The sequence below is a fragment of the Mus pahari genome, chromosome 7, assembly GCF_900095145.1.
Source record: "Mus pahari chromosome 7, PAHARI_EIJ_v1.1, whole genome shotgun sequence".
Classification (NCBI taxonomy): Eukaryota; Metazoa; Chordata; class Mammalia; order Rodentia; family Muridae; genus Mus; species Mus pahari.
The window spans coordinates 69,674,303-69,696,906 of record NC_034596.1 but is presented as its reverse complement, the minus strand read 5'-3'; the positions used below and the strand labels follow the sequence as shown (position 1 = coordinate 69,696,906).

Here is a 22,604-nt window from a genome sequence, read left to right as displayed (position 1 = left end):
ACCACGTTTACTGTAAAACTGTTCACAAGAGCTGAACTAAGGGGAAAAGTTATCTATAAATAATGGATTTTATACCACCATAAAGAATGAAATTATGCTGTTTGCAGAAAGAAAAAATGGATGCAACTGGAAATCATCCTATTAGGCAAAACAAGCCAGACTCAGAAAGACAAATATCTCCTTTTTTCATTTATGGATCTTGAATTTTCTGCAATCAGGAAAACATCTCTATGTGTATATCTTGAACGTAGACATTGGAAAGGTCTAGTAAAAAGGGGAAACAGGGCAACCAGTCCCACAGCACCCAGAGGAAGCTCCACTCCCAGGCTCTCTAACACACCCAGATGATGGGATCAGAGGTGAGGAGGACATATCGGTCCCAACACCACCGGGACTATCTGGGAACAGTGGGATCCAGGGATGCAGTAACCCCGCCCAACCAGTGGCACGGTTCCTTCCGGTCTAGGCCAGACCCCTGAGTAGACCTTGGGCCCGAACTCTGCAGCCAGTCCCACAACACCCAGAGGAAGATCCATTTCCAGGCACTCTAACATACCCAGGATCCCAGGGGCTTGGTCACTCCAGAATCTCAGGGACCCAGAGGCAACTTTACTCCCAGCAGCTCTGACACACCCAGGATCTCAGGATCACAGGATCCCAGAATCACAGGATCACAGAGACAGCTGGACTCTGAGAAGTTCTGACACAACCAGGATCACAGAAAGAACAGGCTCCAGTCAGATATAGCAAGGACAGGTAGCACTAGAGGTATTCAGATGGTGGGAGGCAAGCATGAAAACATAAGCAACAGAAATCAAGGTTACTTGGCATTATCAGAACCCAATTCTCCCAATATAGCAAGTCCTGGATACACTATCACACTGGAAAAGCAAGACTCAAATCTAAAATCACTTCTCATGATGATGATAGAGGACTTTAAGAAGGACATAACTAATTCCCTTAAAGAGATACAAGAAAACACAGGTAAACAGGTAGACCTTTCAGAATGACACCAGACTTATTACCAGAAACTATGAAAGCCAGAAGATCCTGGGCAGATGTCATACAGACCCTAAGAGAACACAAATGCCAGCCTAGGCTACTATATCCAGCAAAACTCTCAATTATTATAGATGGAGAAAACAAGATATTCCATGACAAATCCAAATGTACACAATATCTCTCCACAAATCTAGCCCTACAAAGGATAATAGATGGAAACCACCAACACAAGGAGGGAAACCACACCCCAGAAAAAGCAAGAAGGTAATCGTTCAACAAACCCAAAAGAAGATAGTCACACAAACATAATTCCACCTCTAATAACAAAAATAACAGGAAGTAATAATCACTTTCCCTTAATATCTCTTAACATCAGTGGACTCAATTCTCCAATAAAAAGACATAGACTAACAGACTGGATATATAATCAGGACCCAGCATTTTGCTGCATGTAGGAAATACACCTCAATGACAAAGACAGACACTACCTCAAAGTAAAAGGCTGGAAAACAAATTTCCAAGCAAATGGTCCCAAGAAACAAGCTGGAGCAGCCATTCTAATATCAAACAAAATTGACTCAATAGAAACAGATGTATAAAAGTTGGGGTCATAGACAGATGCATTTATCACTTAAAATGAGCAGAATGCATAGAAATAAACACTTATCTAGGACTAATTGGCCATTCTGGGTCTTTTGTTGTTCCATATCAAATTGAGGATTTTCTTTGTACTTATGTGAAGAGTGAGATGAGGATGTTGATTGTGATTTCATTCAATCAGTAAATATTTTTGGTAGGAAGGTCTTTTTTCACAATGTTAATTCTAACAAGCTATATTTTTGGGAGGTCTTCAAATTCAATATGTTTCTTAATCTCTTTCTTCACACATTTAAAGTTTCACTGTAGAGGTTTTTTTTTTTAATGTATAAACTTTTTGTTATGTATAACCTCTTTTGTTATGTATATCCTAAATACTTTATTTTATTTGAGAAACTGGGAAGAGGAGTGTGTCCATGATCTCTTTCTCTGCATGCTTGTTACTCATGTGTATTAAGACTGGTAAATTTTGTAAATCAATTATGCATCATAACACTTTGCTGAAATTATTGATAATTTCTATAATTTTTGAGTCAAATTTTGTTAACATTGGATATAAGATAATATACTCTTCAATTGAAAATAATTTGACTTAATATTTTCCCGTTTGTATCCCTTCTCTTGCCTTATTGCTCCAGCTAATACTTCAATCACATTATGGATGAGCAGTAGGGATAGTGGGCAGTCCTCTCCCATTCTTGATTTTAATGGGGCTTATTAATGGTTTTATTCATTTAGGATGTTTTTGGCCATGAGTTTGTCCATGTATTTGGATTTTTACATTCATTTCTTATATATGTTAAAAAATTAAAAATAAAATCAATGAAAAAGTAAAAAATAAATAAAGAAGGGTGAATGGGAGAAGACTGTGGGCTCAGTTTGCCAAGGTACACAGCATACTTACATCGAAGTGTCTTTATGAAGCCTGTTATAATTGCAATGAATATACAATTAAAATAAATCTTAACCACTGCTCTATGGGACAGAATAGGAAGGGTCATGAGGCCATTGCCACCACCTAACTCTGGAACTCTTCCACCTCTCAAAGCCTTGCATTCTAAGCACATTCAATACTAACTCATATCCTTCTCTTCATCAACCTTGGCACTATCCATCAACCCTACTGCATGACTCTACAATTCTTACTACTCTAAGTATCTCATGTCAACAAAATCGTTCAATAAGTTTTGTATAGTTTATTTAAGAAGTGCAATGTCCTCGGGGTTTAAATAGAGTTTGTTTTGACACATGGTAAAAGTTCCTTCCTTGTACAGAGCTAAACATGTTCTACTTTATGTATTGTCATGTTCCACTTACCTTTGAATCCACCAGTGGACAAGTCTTTGCTTCCATATTTAACAATTGTGAATAACGTCAGTGTGAGCATGGTGGTAAAGTATCTCAAGTTTTTGTTTTCAGCTCTTTTGTGTATGTTCACAAGAGGACTGACTCAATCTGACAATAATTCAATATATTTTTAAGAGTTATCTTATTATTTTCCACTCCAGCTAATCAATCTACAATGCAGAAGGGCTCATCTTTTCCAGTCTGACTCTTGTAACTTGGGAATTCTTGATTGCAGCTATCCTAGCAGGAATTAAGTAATACCATATTCTAGCCTATATTGCATTTTCCTGTGACTGATGATGTTGACTGTATTTCCATACTCCTGATGGCCATTGGTATATATATATATCTTCTTTGGAAAGATGAGTACTCAAGTCCTGTACCCATTTCAAAACCATAATTTTTGCTATTGAGTTTTAGACATTTTATATATATTTTAGATATTAATATTTTTTCAAATACATAATTATTATTTCCCATAATTTTGGTTACTTCATTATTCTACTGCTACATTTTATTTAATCTTCATGTGTACATGAGTGATTGTGTATATATGTGTGTGTACATGTTCATATGCGTGACTGTGTGGCAGTCACAGGGCAGTGTTCAGTGTTTGTCCCCACCTTCTACCTTGTTTTAAAAAGAATCACCATGGGAACACTGGGATTAGGTACCCATGCTTCCACATCTCAATTTACATGGGTTCTGAGGAGCCAAACTCAGGTTTTCATATTTGCCCTGCAAGCATCTGCCCACTGAGCCATCTTGCCAGCCCTTGCTGTTGCTTTTCGCTTCACATTCATCTGTGTTTATTTTGCTGCCTGTGCCTTTAGTGTCAAATGTAAGAAATCATCGCCAAGCCCATCACCGTGGTGATTTTGCTGTTTTATTCAAAGATTTTCACATTTTAGGCCTTATGCTAAGTTCTTTGACCCTTTGCAAGTTGACTTTTGCCTATGATGTGAGATATAGATTCAACTTCATTCTTTTGAATGCATCCAGTTTTCACAGCCCCATTAAATGAATATGTATATGTATATATGTATACATACACACACACACACACACACACACACACACACACATATATAGTCTTAACATCTTTGTCAAAAAATTGAGCATATCTGATTATCTCTTAAGCAAATGAATACCTTAGAATTGTTTGATTTCTAGCTCTCTTTCCAATCCTTGATGTTGCATCTGCACAGATTTAGACTCCACTCTTTGTCTGAGTCCAAACACCGGTCATGTTTACTACTGCTCCTAACACAATCTAGCAGGCTTACACTCACTTACAGATTTGTCAATTCCTTCCTGAATCCATTCCATCCTTCTAATTTCTCTTTCTTTCTTCCCAACATATATTACTTTACTATTCTTTCAATGATTAAACCCTTTCAACTTTCAAGTCAAATGTCCATTTCTTTCTCTGTTCAAAGAACAAGCTGACATGTTGAGTAGTTACCTTTGAGGCTTTAGCATTGGCTCTGTGGTTGAGAAGTGCATCACTTCAGTTAATGTACCCTCATCCTTTGATCAGTTACCAGGGGTTTAAGATGTCTTCATTCAGATATAGTGGACAAACCATGCTGTCTTTTTTTCCTACTGCTTTTAAGATTTTTTTCTTTAGATGAAGCTCATGTATCTCTGGCTGGTCTGAACCTGCCATGCGTATGACAGAGGATCATCTCCACCCAAGTGTACACTCCACCATTCCTGATTAATGCTACCCAGAGGACTAAACTCAGGACTCTGTGCATGCTGGGCAAACATTCTACCAGCTTAATCCTTCTCCAATTCACTTTTAATCATTTCTGACTTTGATTATTGTCTAAGTGGATTTTCTAGAAAAAGAAAAATTACACATATGTGTGACATGGTACATTAGAGCCACATCTCAATCTTCATAAGAACTGACCATTAAGCTGGGTGGAGGTGCAGAAGCCTTCAGTCCCAGAACTCAGGACTGAAGCAGACGAATCTCTGAGGCCAGCCTGGTCTACAGAGTGAGTTCCAGGATAGCCAGTGCTACACACAGAAATCCTGTCTTGAAAAACCAAAACCAGATAGATAGATAGATAGATAGATAGATAGATAGATAGATAGATACATACATACATACATACATACATACATACATACATACATATATACATACAAAGATAGATAAACAGATAGATAGTAAGTGAACAGATGAATAAATGAATGAATGAATGACCATTATTACAAGTACACAGTGGCTACTAAAACACTGTTTAACTGGAATGGTTCTAAAAGAAGGCCCATGTCCCATGCCTGTCCATGTTTGTTGACTCCTTCTCCTGTGCTCCATTTGTATACGGTACTATTGCCTTTTACTTACTCCTCACAGCAAACAAGCAGCAGTTCTGATTTGCTTTTCTGTTTTTCTTTCCTCTCCTCTGCTATTGTGACTGCCTAACAAGGTTAACACACTGCTGCTGTTAAGCATTATCATTTAGGTGGTAATTATCACGTGTGACTAATCATGAGCATGCCGAGAAGCTGGGGAACTTGCTGGTTTTAACTGGAGGGGACATCTTAATGATAGCTTTTGACAAGAACCATTATATGTGTCTATACACACATATATACACAGTGCAGAAACGCACTATCAATGAAGGCAAAGCAGAGATGGAGAAAGAGAAGTTGCAACATAATGGCTGACTTCTTCAAAAGATGTGTGTCTGTGGAAGTCCTTTGTCAATCTTATTTCACAAGGAAGGAAATAAAATTCAGAGAGGTTCAATCAAATGTGCAGGCTAAGCAGTAACGGGGTAGGAGGCCTAGGTTAACAACAGAGGGGAACTGCTAAGCTCAAGTAAGTTGCTTTTCCAGGAAACCAAATTTAAGCGCCAATCAAATGTTTCCAATTGATGACTTAGGCAAAAACATTTGTAAAGCACATGGGAATTTCAGAGAGCTGCCAGACGCCAGATCCTATGTCTCAACTGTTCTCAACTGTGAACCTGGACTCTCCTTTGCCACTAGAAGAATTGTAGGCCAGCCTATACCACCTTAGCAGCAATTACAGTATCTACGAACAGTGAAATTATTGTACACACTTATCAATTTGGGGGTGTGGGGCTTGGGGTTGAAGCTAAGAAAGGAACTACCAAAATGTTAGAGCATGCCAAATTAGATAAGGAACTTCCAGGAGGCCAAAGTGGCTGCTTTCAGCCTATATCACTGTGATGGCTATTCTTGGATGTCAATAGACCAGGTTGGCCTCAAACTCATAGAGATCCACCTGCCTCTGCCTCTCAAGCTCTGCCACCACTGCCAGGCTTATCTTTTTCTAAATTGCTTATTTTGCTAAGGGAGAAAAACTTAAGACACCACAGAAATTTTCTGATTGGGTTTAACTGTCAAGTCCAAAGTTCTTTTGTTTTATGATACATCATAAGGCAAGAGAGTCTCACTTCTAAATCTCACTCTTTCTCTCTTTTCTAGCAAGCTGTAAAACCTTAGCAATATTCCAGAGAAGAAAAGTCCCCAAAGATTTCCTCTCCTTCATACTTGCCCAGGCACCACAGTGTCATAATTACAATCACCTGCAAGGCAGGGCTGATGTGCCCTTTTGACAGAATAGGTGGAGTCACCTGAGCTGAGAGTCTCAAGGGCAATACTTATAACCCTTGCTCCTGTTCATTTCTCAGATATGCCTCTCCCCTAGTAAGAAGTCCCTCGGGTGTCCACTAACACAAGCTAGGAATTGCTGGATGTCTTCCCCAGCAGTACACCCAGCATCTTTCCTACCCTGTTCTCACCAACAGCTGATTTATCAACTGGCTCCCATCCTTCTCCTCCGCTTGTCCCAACTCTGCTCAGTTACCTAATAACACCAAAACTAGACCCTGCACTTAGCTGATAGCTGTCAATGTAGTGTTCATGCCACAGTGCAGAGCTAACGCTTTCAGTCTCTTGGGCCCTTGGAAGTTCCAGGAGATCCCTTTGCAGAGCTACACAAAGGAGCTTTCTACCTTTTCACCCCTTCCTAATGGGCTTTTCCTCAACTACCAGCATTTCACATAGACCAAAAAACGTTTGTTTCCATTGCTTGGTTTCAGTTTTAATTAAGAGTCTCACAAAAGCATTGCTTTCTAATACTTTTGTCTCAGAGATGAAGCATGCCAGCCATAGTCAAGGTTAAGTTGTGTTCCTATGTCTATGATTAACCCTATGTTCATGTACACAGACTTAAACTTATGACTTAAATCCATTTTCAAGTTAAGACTTACCCTTTTGGCTGATGCAGGTTTAAATTATTGTTAGAATAATTTCTTCTTTGGGCACATTTTTAAAAATAGAATTATATAAAGACACAGTGATATAACTTTCAATACCACAACTCCATATGTATTATCCCTACCTACAAGACATATTATTTGCAGATGAAGAAACAGATTCAGGATGGCTTAGTAATTCACAGCTGGTAAGTAGGAGAACATGAATTTACAGTGTGGCTTATTAACTTCTAGATGATTTTTTCTCAATCACTGCCCATGCTGCACATCCCTTGCATTATCCAGCACACAACATGAGCTTCCTAACTTGGACTCAATCAGGGCATATCTGTGGCCCACAGTGTTGTCACTTTTCACATCTCCATCACATAACTCAAACATTGTTCAGATATTATCAAATTTCAACAACAGAGGACAGGACATTGGCAGACACTCTGGGGGAGGAGTCTTAAATCAGGATCTTAACAAGTACTAGGCTGCTATGGAAAGAAAAGCTGGATCTCTGGCTCTATCAAAGAGCCTCTAGCTGTGCAATTAATAATCAGTGCCTATTGTACATTCTAAATAGCTCTCTCCTGCCTGAAGGGTGACATTGAATGTGGATTGTGCACCTTCTGGTCTAATTTATTGCCAAGAGTTCTGGGGCTTTCTCTGCTGACTTTAACACAGTTTTATTAATGCATGTGTGTTGAGAAGCATAAGCTTATTTGTATGTGCTCAAGTGCACTTGTATGTGTGTGTACATTAATGTGGAGGGTGGGGTATCATCCTCAGAAACATCATCTACCTCGTTTTTAGACAGGGTCTCTCACTGGTCTGGAACTCACCAATTCAGCTAGACTGGCTGTCCAGCAAGGTCATGGGATCCTCCTGTATCTTCATTCCCAGTGCTGAGGTTACAAGTGCACCACCATTTCACATGGGTTATGAAGATTGGTCTCAGGGGTTCATATTTGTGAAGCAAATGCTTTATTAACTAAGCCCATGCCTTATTTCTGTTTAAAAGTTTAGCTAGCAAGATAGCCACATACAACAGATGCTTGGTAGATTGTAGCACAGTGACTGGTGGGGGTGGAATCAAAGTCTCAGATTCTCAGATTCAGTTGTCGAGCTGACTCTCATCTGGTGCCTCATCTTGCTTTTTTATGTGAAGGCAGAGATCATTGACTGTCTGCATTTGTATTGATTTCACCATCCTTTTAGTGGGATTCTGGTTCCCCTGGTAAGCAGATTCTTTCTTCTCTACTTCTCCACCTTCAAGTTTACCTTCTTGTTCAAGAGAGGCTAGAAATAATTCTACAGCATGTTTCTGACTCTCTTGCAGCTAGCATTTCAGATACAAAATATGTTTCTCTGATTAGATGTAGGTCCAAAAAGCAGAAGTGCATCTTCTAAAGCTTCCTTTTATAGGTAACTAAGATCATTAAAAATATGACATGATTTTGTTAACAGTATTATTTCTTTGTTCAGTGTTCAACTTCTTAGGCTGAAGGGCTATTGAAGAACTGGTAACAGCAGTTATTTAACTCTTCCCGAACCTTGCCCTTTAGCCATGGGAGCATTTCTTTCTAATGATGACCTCAGAAGTAGTCATTTTCCTGAGGAGACAGTCTGGCATTGCTCCAGATCTATTCTCTTCACTGTTACACAATTGCTAACATTTCTGTGTGCTCAGTGTGTATGTTAGGCACTCTGCTAAGCCCTTCATGCAAATGTAGCTATTTCAATCTCTCAACACTCCCATCAGGAAGGTATTGGCTAATATTGTTTCCAGGTAGGTCAAAAACTGTTCAGAGAAGAGATTGGTGGTATAAGATCAGAACAGATTGGGTGGGGAATAACTGAGCTGAGCTGGAATTCAGTCCCAGCTCTGCCTCCTTCCAAAGTCAGAGTTCTGTCTCTTTACTGTTGAGGGCCTGTAAAATATTGGTAGATTTCAATCCCTATACATGTTACATTTCTGAAAAGACTACAGTCTTTTTTTCCTTAAATAGTTTAAATATACCGATCATTCTAAAACATGTTGATGTATATTTAGATTCTCTGGAAGCCTTCTTCGAATTAAATAGACACCTTGTAAAAAGCTAGAGGTATTGCTTCATGAAAACATGCCCAAGCCATACCAAGTTTATCTTTTACCACAAACATGAAGAACTAAGATGAATGGATGGGACCTTTTGCGTGCTTCTGGAGATCCCAGCGCTAGAGCAGCAGCAGACATACTCACCAGGAGCTCGGTTAGCAGCGAGGTTGCGGAAATGGCTGCCTTTGATCATTTCCACAGATAATCGCCCTGTTGTGGCATTGTAGGACAGTCCCACCAATAGCTCTGGCACCCCTCCATGAGACAGTGACTGTGTGGATGAAGCACTGTCACTGTGAGACACCACAGATGGGCTGAGCGGAGACTCTCCACTCTGGAGGGGAAGAACACAAAGAATTCATTGGCCCATGCTGCATCCCTCTCTTTGAGAGAAAGCTGATATTATGTTTGGTGAAATTGTGACCCAGTCGCAATGCCTGCCAAAGATTACTAATGGGCACTCAGTGTGAATTACAATGTGCCAGGGAGCGCAGCCATGTATGAGATGGCTCATGGTACTAGCCGACATATTTATTCCAAGAGTAGGCTCCATTCAATATTTCCTCTCTAAAGACAAAACAGACAAAGATGTTATTGCTAGTGTAAATCAAACCTCCTAAGATACATGGAGTGTGAATAATACATTTAATATAGGCCAAGATTCCCTCCTGTGTAATTTGTTTCTGAATGTTTCTGTGAACCTACCCACTCCAGGCCTGAGTTTTGCCCCTGTTCTCTGTGCTCTTGATGAATAAAGGCAATACAGAAGATGTTCTGTCTCAGAGATAAAAGAAATGGCCACCAGGCACTGGTCAGTATATGAAACGCCTGGTATCTAGTTCTGCTGCTTAAGAAGTGGAGTTCACATAGGAAATATTGCCTCCTGTGGAAAAACAATTTCACAGGAAGTGAGCACTTTCACTAGTTGATATTTGATAGGGGATCACATTTGCAGATTGTGGATCTTGGTGACCCGAGAAGAATGCCCAAGCCTTTTCTCCTGTTTATTCATGTGCACTCTTCTGAGTGACACCCTTATGCACCCAGCACAATCAGGAGAGGACAGAGGAGAGGAAGTCACCAATTCTCACTGAGGAGCCTGTGTGGCATTGGCCACCTAACTGGAACAGGCCTGCAGGCCCTCCAGCCCTCCAGTACACTGCTTCCTCTAGAGGATGCCAGTTGTTAGGGACTGACCTTAAATCCTTCTTGACTGTGTCAGAAATTATTTTCTAAAACTTCTTGCCAACATCCAAATAAGCAAAAACAATAAAAGGAATCAAATGCTGTACATGTCCAAGGGAATGTATCCTTTTCTGAGAGCCCCCAAACTTCCACGGATCCATGATTTGTAAGAAAAATAGCTAGTGGTCTCCACAGGGGCCTTACAGGCTTTGATGCCTAGAAGTTAGAAACACACCAACAAAAAATTTGCATCCTTGGGAGAAAGGCCATACATCCTTGTGTTTCTATAGAAACATCTACTGTGGTCCCTCTCACAGTACTGTTACACACCTGTACCAAAGTTCTTTTTTGGGGGGAGCGGAGATAAAATGTATTCAAGTCTCAAAGTTCTTAATCTGTATCCATCACTTAGTCCATAACACATAGATGTATATATGGTATATAATCATATTCAACAGTAGCTGATAAATGAAGTATTTTCCTCCATCAACATTCCTTCATGATGGCTCCTTCTCCCCATTCAGCCCGTGCCCTCAGTACAGAGCCCAGGGCTGACAGTGACAAGAAAGGATGTGGCTACACTCATTCCTGGGCTTCACACTGCAGGGCTTCTTTTTGACTCTTCTCTGAATTCTGTTCTTTATGATTTCATGAAAAGAAAGAATTTATGAAGATGTGAGACACAAGCGGGTTTGTGCCTTCTTGAGCTCATTCTAACCCTTGTGTCAGAAAATGGTAGAAGCTTAGAGGTCATCAGCAGGGGACCATTCCACTAACCTACCAGAGAGCTGTGATTTGCTTCTATCTAAAGAGAATTCACAGTTTTCAGCTGGCAAACAGAGGTCATGGGTGAATTCTACAATTTTGGAGCTAGCAACGGGAAAGATGAGCTTGCCAGCAGGCAGGTCTGGGGAGACAGCAGGTGGCATCGATTTAGAGAGCAAAAATCAGGATTTACAGTATGAAGATGTTTAGGCGGAATTAGAACTTCAGGTGGATAGACCTTTTTGGAACATGTCTTTGTCTTCCTCCATGGCTGTGTGTGCCCTCCCTTTGTCTTGGCTATCCACCCACACATGTCACCAGTCTTGTTCTCTATTGCTTGAGCTATGTGGGGTTTTTTTGTTTGTTTGTTTTTTCCTTCGTCATCTCAAAAAGCCTTCTCCTGGTCATTCTAAGCAAGCTGTAGCCTCTGAAACTTTACCAAGGGCTGCCTATCAACACCCCCAATCACTAGTCTGTAGAATAATAGCAGTCTGCTTGCTCAGGTAGCCATTTGACCTCCACAGTCCATGACAGGATGCATCTCCAAGGAATGATTGATTGGTTGACGAACCCATAGCTGTCTGATCTTTTGACACATGTTCATAAAAAGAGATCTTCATGTTACATGATAGATGATCTACAGCAGTGATAAGGCTGGCTACCCCCTAGACCTCCAAGCTCTGCACGTTCTGTGGGCTAGGAAGAGGAGTAAGCTGCATGGCAAGAAAACAGCCATGAAACTGGAAGGTCCCATATATGGCAGGCATTCAGGGCTGCTAATGCAGGATGGTTCCAAGTCCTTGCTAAGATCCTTGCCTTGAAAGTTCAGAAATAGCCCCCTGCAATCCCTGCACTTGAGAAGCCCAGGTAAGGGGATTATGTGTTGGAGGGCATTCTGGGTTACAGAATGAGCTTAAGGCCAGCCTGAGCTATGTAGTAAGATTCTTGTTTCAAGAAAACAACAACAACAAAAGTATCATGTCTACGAATCATCCTAATGCATACTGGTGGGGGCGGGGGGGGATGGAAGGGGGGGGGAACGGATGCTCAGCCACCTCCCCAGGTCCTGCCATCCCCCCCCCCCCACATTGCCACTGCCATTTCCTAAAATGGGTGGAAAACACATCCATCAACTTATCAGGATGACAGGCTGGAAAGACCCACTGTCCATGAAGTGCAAACCGTGGCTTATATGGATGAGGAGAGCCAAATGGAAAATTAAATTAACGTCTGTGAATTCACAAGCTGAATGTTGTAAATCAAGGGCTGACAATCCCGGGTCTTTGAACACACCGCGTCATTAGCAGCACCATTTAATATACTCACGCTCAGATTACTTCTTGGCTCCAGAACCAGAGTCACTTTCATTTCCCCTTCTGGGTGCAAGTGGCTGAGACAGAACAGCTTCTCTCCCATCATTCTCTCTCGGGTCATCTTACGGGCAGCATAGAGGCGGAAGCGGACAGCACAGGAAGCCACATCTCTGGGCTCCAGCTTGGTGAAGGTCACCTTGTCCTTGAAGACAGGGTTGGGCCCTCTCTGTATGTTGGTCTTACCCCTCTGTTTCTTGCTGGGCAGCAGCACTATGTGAACTTGCCAGGAGTTGACACCACTTCGGTCCTTATCTGGGAGACCCTGTGCTCTCACAATGGTCACAGTGAGCTTCTGGGTTACAGCTCTATATTCAAAGATGACATCGAGGTCACCGCATTTTGAGATAGGTTCCGAAAGCCTGGGTGGTACCTGCAGACTGGTGCCATCCTGCTCCTGTTACAAGCAGAGGGGAAAAGTGAAGACTGGAAATGACAGTGGCTTATGACACAATGACAGGTTGCTGCCCCTTGGTGCTTTCTTGGCTCCCAAGCTTTCTGACTGCCAACATATGATCCTCTGTGTTAGGAAGGTCTGTTTACTAAGTTCTCTCCAACAGACTGCGAGTTCTTGGAGGTCACAGTGCCTGGTATCAGGCAAGCTTTTGAGAATTTTTTTAAGTGAATAAATGAAGCACTTATGTCTTTCAAAGTGCAGGAATTTGTACTGTCTCGTGAAAAGTACAATTGTCCACTATGACTTAAACCAACTGAGACATGGTGTCATTAATTAAGCCAACTATCAACTATGTAAATGCCAAGAGGCAACTTTGGGGTACCCAGGAGTAATCGCTGAGCCTAAACCTGTTGTCCACAAATCAGAACTTTCCTATAGGCAAAAGTCCCAAACTTCCTGGGAGAAAAGACTAACGGCTGAGCTTCTCCAACCTAGTGGCCACCCGAGTCACTCAAGGATTCTCATTAAGTCAGGGGTTGGGGCAGAGACTCCGCACTTCTGTGACACTTGCCAGAGATGTTGGCTGCAGAAAGGCAAGGCAAGGGAGGTCATTCAAAGTAAAGTCTAAAGAGATCATTCATAGCAGCCAATTAGCAAAAAGTCCCGCTGCAGCCAGAATACGTGGGTTAAAATCATAGGTCTACCATTGGCTAAGGTTTTGAGCCCTGGCCAAACTGGGAAGTGCATGTTAGTATATGCCTGTTTGAAAGAGTCAGGTTGCAAAGCTACAGAAATGTAGCCAGGCAATACAATAAACTTTTCCAGACTCTAGGTAGATTGCCTATTTTCGTGTTTTACTGTTTTCTTTGTGTCTTAATCTCTGCATATGCATATGTGACATCTATGGGCATGTACACATGTATGTGTGTATTTGATGAATGAGTGAAATAAATGTGAAAGCCTGGTTTTGGAAAGAGAGAATGAGTAGGGTTGTGAGGTTTTAGTCAAGATGAAAATCTGTCTTCAACCAGACCCCTTGATTATTCCTAACTTTGGTACAGAGCTGCATCATTTCATGTATGCCTATCTGTTTATGGAATGTCACCCTTGGCTATCAATCTACTTATTTACAAATTACTCTGGTCTATTGTCCTTACTGGGAAACATAAACTGCACATCATTTTACTGTAATGACCACCACACCAACAGATTACTAATAATGTAAATATAATGTTTAACTTTTCCCTGAAGGCCTGAGTCTTTCCTAACAAAAAGGGTCTCATGGTGAACCCTTGCTAATGTAAATCCATTCTTTATCTATAGAACTAGACTCCAGTTCAGAGATTACTTCAAAACTACAACAAAATACTTGTGCATTTATCAGTGAGACTTTCCCAGGGAGTCATAGGGGAAGTAGATGGTGCCGTGGAATCAAATGTTCTTCAGAAGCCATGGCTGCTACTTCTTGTCAGCTCTATAACACTGGGAACATGATTTCATACTTTCCATTTTCTTTCTTCAATAGTAAAATAAGGGTGATACCCACTCCATAGGGAGGCTGTGCAAAGTAGAAGTCTTGACACATAGGAGACATCTAATAAATGCCCTTCCCTTTTAAGATTCAAATTAGTCTGCCAAGAAAATTCAGCTTTCTTATAACATAAGGGAAGCTCCCTCCATCCTCTTCCCTGTGCACGCAATCATGCATGAGCATTTCTATTCAGAGGTACTTCGTTTCAAGTGATAAAACTGGTTGCTATAGAGACTTCTGAATACAACTGACTAGTGTATATATAATATTAGAAACAAGCCTCCAAGGAATTCAGCTAACTGAAAAACCAAGGCAGAATCTTTTCTTAAGCTCCTGTCTCCCCTTAAAACTCCCATCTATTTTAGCCTGCTCTTGATCATCTACACGGCTCGCCTAGATGGAAGTCACACTAGCTAGCATCTTTTAAGTTGTTCTTAATGTCAGGTGCCATATCAAGTCTGCTCTGGCACACTTAGGATCCTCTTGGCTTCATTTCCTCTAAAAGAATCTCTTACCTTCTGCTCATAAAATATAAGGCTCAGCTCTCATCATTGATCCATGGGTACCAAAGCTTAGAAAATATTCTGCTTCCCACCTATGTTTGGAAAGGGCAGAGCGTGCACCGTCATTCATACCCTAGGCAATATGCTTTCTCCCTTTGGCAAGATGAACTTAGAGCAAATAATAATCTCTTGGAGTATGAGCCACAGGATAAAACGATTAATTGGTCCTACTGGGTGGTGGCCAACTCAAGGGCAGATTCTCATCCATGGCCTCTCTTCTTCCCTCCCTCATTCCCGCACCCTTCATTGAGAATGTGCTCACTAGCAAAGGAGGAAACAGAAGTCTTCATCTTCAGCTCTTACTAGGGAACCCAACTAAGAAATCCTGTGCTTTGTAATACTTATTTCTGCTTAATGAGTCAGTATTTTTTAACATCATTATTTCATGGGAAGGGAAACTAAAGTGAAAAATGGGCTATGTAATTAATACCCTTCCAATAGGAGGGTCTATATGCCAGGCCAGAATCATTCAAGATTTTTACTCCAGCAGCCTAAGAGCAGACATTAAGCCGTCAAAAATCCCAAACTTGTGTTAAACCACATGACCTACTTCTCTTGGCCAACCCTTTCACCGTAGATGCTTCTGTGCTTAGTGGGCATATGAGAGAAAGATGGGAGTCGGTAGGGACGGAAGTTGGATGGCAGTACTGTAAATTCATTCTCTTTCAGGTCTCTGCTCTTAATATTAGGTAGGAGTCAGTAGCTTTATCATCTACTTCAATGCCAAGGCTAAAAACACTGTGCCTGGTAATTAGGCTCTCCCACATGTCCATCAGCTACCTATTCAGGTAAGTGCTTGCTGCACCCTCAGGCTTCTGGGAAGTCCCGGGCAGAGCTACTGCAATTGCTCTGAGAAGATCGGGCCAAGACCAGCTCTGGGCAGCAGCTGGGCTCCTGAAGTGCCAACCCCAGCTGTTGCTCATGAAAAGTGGGCTTTGCAGCCTCGACCTGGGTTGATTTGAGACAGAGATTTGTGAAGGTTTGTATTTTCATAGCAATTAATTATTTCAACACGTTACCTATCACCAGGCCACCAAAGGGGCTCCTTGTACGGGTACTGTTAATACTGCTAATCTGTTTGACCTTCCTGCAAGGTAAAACTCTCTTCATTCTTATCCCCATTTGGCAGATTTTAATTAACTTCTCAAGGCCAACCAATTAATCAGTGGAAAGCAGAGAGGGAAAGTGGGACATCTGTCTCTCTGTGTGGTTTAAATTTCCAGCCACCTTCCCATTATTTCTCCCACCAAGTCCCAGGTCTGCAGGAGAAAGTCAATGGTCCCTGCCAGCTGAGGGTAAACTGGAAAATCCATGATCATAGCAGGTAGTCAGTCTGCATGAGTCCTTTTCCTTCAGAGACAAAATAAAAGACTCCTTGAGCTCCCTTGTCCTGATTTTCCCCTTTAAGGTGGAAATGCTTGCATCAAACTGTCAAAACCCATGTTACATTTAAAGATTTTCTGTCAAACTGAAAAGCCTTTCTGTTTTAGTAAGATAGTGTTGATGTCATCTTGTGGCCCAAAGTAAATGGATCCACAATACGTTCTGGATGCCAGATCCACCAGGGAAGACGGGGTTCTTAACACTGCTAAGAGACAAATAAATCAATGCTTAAGAGTGGAGCTACGCCTGCAGGGCAGGCAGTTACGGGAACTGCTTGAGCTCTATCTGAAGTTCTACAGTAGGAGCACCAAATTACAGTTTTTGTCTCAAAATAGATAGGAGGTTGAATGGTGCACATGGAGCTGTCTGGGTATTTTTGGAGTCTGAGAACATTCAGTACCCACTGCATAAGTCGTCTATTAAAGCACCAGGAGGCAGGGAAATGGGAGGTTCCGTGGAACAGGCAAGCCCAAACCTAATGGCACAATTATCAGGGAGACAGAGTTATCAACAGGCAGGTAAATAGCTGTGTTTTGTTTTTTACAGTGAGGGAGACAAAGGGAACATTTTTAAACATTGTGTGGGATTTGATTCACCTCTGAGCACTAACACCATGGCAATGCAGACCTCTTCTCTCTCTCTCTCTCTCTCTCTCTCTCTCTCTCTCTCTCTCTCTCTCTCTCTCTCTCACACACACACACACACACACACACACACACACACACACACAAAACTGGTGACAGTTAGGAGCTTTGGATACCTGTGTGTGAAGGACATAAACCAGGTATCTGAGTTTCTATTTCTGGTTCTCAGTAAAAGCACCATCATAGAGGCACCAGCACATATATGAATGTGTGCGTGCACAGGGCTTCTTACACATGTCCTGCAGCTCCCCCACTAACTGGAAAACAGCAAGGCCTGGGATCATGAATTTCTACAGCTTTCTTTTGAATTTCTTTAAGCATTTAGCATGTGTGACCTCTGGGTGCTTCTGAAGAGATTCACCCCACTGATTTCCTCTGGTTATAGAAATCAACTCATTCTCTAGTTCTATCTCTGCACATTATGTTGAAGTCATATAAATATTGAATATTCATTAGTAATTTCGACTAAGTTGATTTCCAGTTAACACCTGGAATGTTGGGGCATCATTTTAGAAGGGTGGAACTCACAAAGAAAAATCAGAGGTGCCTGTGTGATAAAGCAATGCTTGTAAAACCCTAGACTGAAGTAGCTGGTGTCCCTCTCCATTATGGCTGCCATCATTATCACAGATAGCCCGATATATTAAGGACAAGCTTTAATTGAAAGACGAGTTCATAAGCTGCATCTTTCATCGAATGTTTATTACAAAAAGCAGCATCAATGACCAGAATACGTTACTGTTGGTGCTGCCTCCCACACCTTTAACTCAATTCAAAGCTGATAGCTCCAAACCCTTGGCATGTCTTCACTTTAGTTAAATTCTCCAAAAATTCTTATTTTAGCAAACATAGTGCAGGATCTGGGGTGACATAAAATAGAATTCACTTTTCCATGAAGGAAAGCAACCAAGCTCTCCAAAGGTCTAGAGAATACGAGAATATTCCTCGGTAGCTCTTCACTTTTCCCACTGCATGCTTCTGCCGCTTCCATTGTGAAAGAATGTATTTGTGATTCTTTTATTGCAAGGTTGTGTGTGTGTGTGTGTGTGTGTGTTGTTGTTGTTGTTGTTGTTGTTGTTGTTGTTGTTGTTTTAGATCAAACAGTACTTCCTTTTTGGAGAAATCTGGTAAGGGAAGCAGAGGAGATGAATGAGTGGATGGTACTAAAATGAAGAAGAGACAGCAACTTGCCTCTGGACTCCACAGAGAGGAGCTGTGGGTGGCATAGGAATCTTCAAAGCCCCGACTCACAAAAGCCATCTCCGTCTCCAGGACGCCATCTGCACAAGGACGGCCGAGGCTTCGGACCATGCCCATCTCTGGACGACAAGGGCCATGGTACCTGGCGTTCCTGCTCTCACAAGGGGATTGTGGGAGAATGGAAATGGGGCGGTCTTCATAAGACAGAATCTCAGAATAACTGAGTTGGCTGGTTCCATCCAAATCTAAATTTGAAGTAAAAAAAAATATTTCAAATGGATTATATTTTCATAACTTTTGGTCTAGAAAAAATTGAACAATTGCAGACACAACAATCAAGATCACAGGAGAAAAATGTATAACAATAACATCTTCAAAAACAATATCACCCACATGATGGATACACTTTGCCCCTATAGTCAAAAAGAACACTGATTCATTATGTGCGATAACATAGGCAAGGATCATGTCCTTGAGGACAGCCTAGGCTACAGAGTAAAAAAAAAAACAAAAACAAAAACAAAAAAAACCAAAAAATGTATTTTGAAAAGAACGAAGCCAACATCAAACTAAATGGAGGGAAGCCAGAAGCAATCTCACTAAAATCAGGGACTTGTCTAGTCCCTGATTTTTCTTCCTACCTATTCAATATAGTACTTGAAGTCCTAGCCAGAGCAATTTGACAACAAAAGGAGATCAAGGGGATATGGATTGGAAAGGAAGAAGTCAAAATATCACTATTTGCAGATGATATAATAGTATATATAANTTGTGTGGGATTTGATTCACCTCTGAGCACTAACACCATGGCAATGCAGACCTCTTCTCTCTCTCTCTCTCTCTCTCTCTCTCTCTCTCTCTCTCACACACACACACACACGCACACACACACACACACACACACACACAAAACTGGTGACAGTTAGGAGCTTTGGATACCTGTGTGTGAAGGACATAAACCAGGTATCTGAGTTTCTATTTCTGGTTCTCAGTAAAAGCACCATCATAGAGGCACCAGCACATATATGAATGTGTGCGTGCACAGGGCTTCTTACACATGTCCTGCAGCTCCCCCACTAACTGGAAAACAGCAAGGCCTGGGATCATGAATTTCTACAGCTTTCTTTTGAATTTCTTTAAGCATTTAGCATGTGTGACCTCTGGGTGCTTCTGAAGAGATTCACCCCACTGATTTCCTCTGGTTATAGAAATCAACTCATTCTCTAGTTCTATCTCTGCACATTATGTTGAAGTCATATAAATATTGAATATTCATTAGTAATTTCGACTAAGTTGATTTCCAGTTAACACCTGGAATGTTGGGGCATCATTTTAGAAGGGTGGAACTCACAAAGAAAAATCAGAGGTGCCTGTGTGATAAAGCAATGCTTGTAAAACCCTAGACTGAAGTAGCTGGTGTCCCTCTCCATTATGGCTGCCATCATTATCACAGATAGCCCGATATATTAAGGACAAGCTTTAATTGAAAGACGAGTTCATAAGCTGCATCTTTCATCGAATGTTTATTACAAAAAGCAGCATCAATGACCAGAATACGTTACTGTTGGTGCTGCCTCCCACACCTTTAACTCAATTCAAAGCTGATAGCTCCAAACCCTTGGCATGTCTTCACTTTAGTTAAATTCTCCAAAAATTCTTATTTTAGCAAACATAGTGCAGGATCTGGGGTGACATAAAATAGAATTCACTTTTCCATGAAGGAAAGCAACCAAGCTCTCCAAAGGTCTAGAGAATACGAGAATATTCCTCGGTAGCTCTTCACTTTTCCCACTGCATGCTTCTGCCGCTTCCATTGTGAAAGAATGTATTTGTGATTCTTTTATTGCAAGGTTGTGTGTGTGTGTGTGTGTGTGTGTTGTTGTTGTTGTTGTTGTTGTTGTTGTTGTTGTTGTTTTAGATCAAACAGTACTTCCTTTTTGGAGAAATCTGGTAAGGGAAGCAGAGGAGATGAATGAGTGGATGGTACTAAAATGAAGAAGAGACAGCAACTTGCCTCTGGACTCCACAGAGAGGAGCTGTGGGTGGCATAGGAATCTTCAAAGCCCCGACTCACAAAAGCCATCTCCGTCTCCAGGACGCCATCTGCACAAGGACGGCCGAGGCTTCGGACCATGCCCATCTCTGGACGACAAGGGCCATGGTACCTGGCGTTCCTGCTCTCACAAGGGGATTGTGGGAGAATGGAAATGGGGCGGTCTTCATAAGACAGAATCTCAGAATAACTGAGTTGGCTGGTTCCATCCAAATCTAAATTTGAAGTAAAAAAAAATATTTCAAATGGATTATATTTTCATAACTTTTGGTCTAGAAAAAATTGAACAATTGCAGACACAACAATCAAGATCACAGGAGAAAAATGTATAACAATAACATCTTCAAAAACAATATCACCCACATGATGGATACACTTTGCCCCTATAGTCAAAAAGAACACTGATTCATTATGTGCGATAACATAGGCAAGGATCATGTCCTTGAGGACAGCCTAGGCTACAGAGTAAAAAAAAAAACAAAAACAAAAACAAAAAAAACCAAAAAATGTATTTTGAAAAGAACGAAGCCAACATCAAACTAAATGGAGGGAAGCCAGAAGCAATCTCACTAAAATCAGGGACTTGTCTAGTCCCTGATTTTTCTTCCTACCTATTCAATATAGTACTTGAAGTCCTAGCCAGAGCAATTTGACAACAAAAGGAGATCAAGGGGATATGGATTGGAAAGGAAGAAGTCAAAATATCACTATTTGCAGATGATATAATAGTATATATAAGTGACCCTAAAACTTCCATTGGGGAACTCCTAAACTTGATAAACAGCTTCAGTGAAGTACCTGGATATAAAGTTAACTCAAACAAATCAGTGGCCTTTCTTTACACAAAGGATAAACAGGTTGAGAAAGAAATTAGGGAAACAACACCCTTCACAATAATCACAAATAATATAAAATACCTTGGTGTGACTCTAACTAAGGAAGTGAAAGATCTATATGATAAGAACTTCAAGTCTCTGAAGAAAGAAATCGAAGATCTCAGAAAATGGAAAGATCNNCCATACTCATGGATTGGCAGGATTTACATAGTAAAAATGGCTTTCTTGCCCAAACCAATCTACAGATTCAATGCAATCCCCATCAAAATTCCAACTCAATTCTTCACAGAGTTAGAAAGTGCAATTTGCAAATTCATCTGGAATAATAAAAAAATGTAGGATAGCAAAAACTATTCTCAACAATAAAAGAACCTCTGGTGGAATCACCATGCCTGACCTCAAGCTGTACTACACAGCAGTTGTGATTAAAAACTGCATGGTACTGGTACAGCAACACACAGGTAGATCAATGAAATAGATTGAAGACCCAGAAATAAAGCCACACACCTATAGTTATTTGATCTTTGACAAAGGAGCTAAAACCATCCAGTGGAAAAAAGACAGCATTTTCAACAAATGGTGCTGGCATAACTGGCAGTTANCATGTAGAAGAATGTGAATTGATCCATTCTTATCTCCTTGTACAAAACTCAAGTCTAATTGGATCAAGGAACTCCACATAAAACCAGAGACACTGAAACTTATAGAGGAGAAAGTGGAGGAAAACCTCAAAGATATGGACACAGGGGGAAAAAATACCTGAACAGAACAGCAATGGCTTGTGCTGTAAGATTGAGAATCAACAAATGGAACCTCATAAAACTGCAAAGCTTCTGTAAGGCAAAAGACACTGTCAATTAGACAAAAAGGCCACCAATGGATTGGGAGAGGATCTTTACCAATTCTAAATCAGATAGGGGACTAATATCCAATATATAAAAAGAACTCAAGAAAATGGACTCCAGAAAATCAAATAATCCTGTTAAAAAATGGGGTACAGAACTAAACAAAGAATTCTCAACTGAGAAATACCGAATGGTTGAGAAATACCTGAAAAAATGTTCAACATCCTTAATCATCAGGGAAATGTAAATCAAAACAACCCTGAGATTCCACCTCACACCAGTCAGAATGGCTAAGATTAAAAATTCAGGTGACAGCAGATGCTGGCGAGGATATGGAAAAAGAGGAACACTCCTCCATTGTTTGTGGGATTTCAAGCTGGTACAACCACTCTGGAAATCAGCCTGGCAGTTCCTCAGAAAATTGGATATACTACTACCAGAAGATCCAGAAATTACTCTCCTGGGCATGTACCCAGAAGATGTTCCAACTTGTAATAAGAATACATGCTCCACTATGTTCATAGCAGCCTTACTTATA

General features: G+C 41.0%; 1 protein-coding gene across 2 annotated transcripts in view; it reads right to left on the bottom strand.

Moving 5' to 3' along the window:
- Positions 1-22,604, bottom strand: part of Syt16 (synaptotagmin 16) — a 255,859-nt gene that overhangs the window by 19,983 nt on the left and 213,272 nt on the right. Inside the window, exons 4-6 of one of the 2 annotated variants that reach the window (XM_021201939.2) lie at positions 20,347-20,600; positions 12,571-13,011; positions 9,439-9,628 (exon numbers count right to left, since the gene is read on the bottom strand). In XM_021201939.2, coding sequence (XP_021057598.1) covers positions 9,439-9,628; positions 12,571-13,011; positions 20,347-20,600 — 885 coding nt within the window. Of the gene's footprint in view, positions 1-9,438; positions 9,629-12,570; positions 13,012-18,323; positions 18,574-20,346; positions 20,601-22,604 lie in introns of those variants that run through there. The other variant, XM_029541149.1, reaches the window with a different exon arrangement.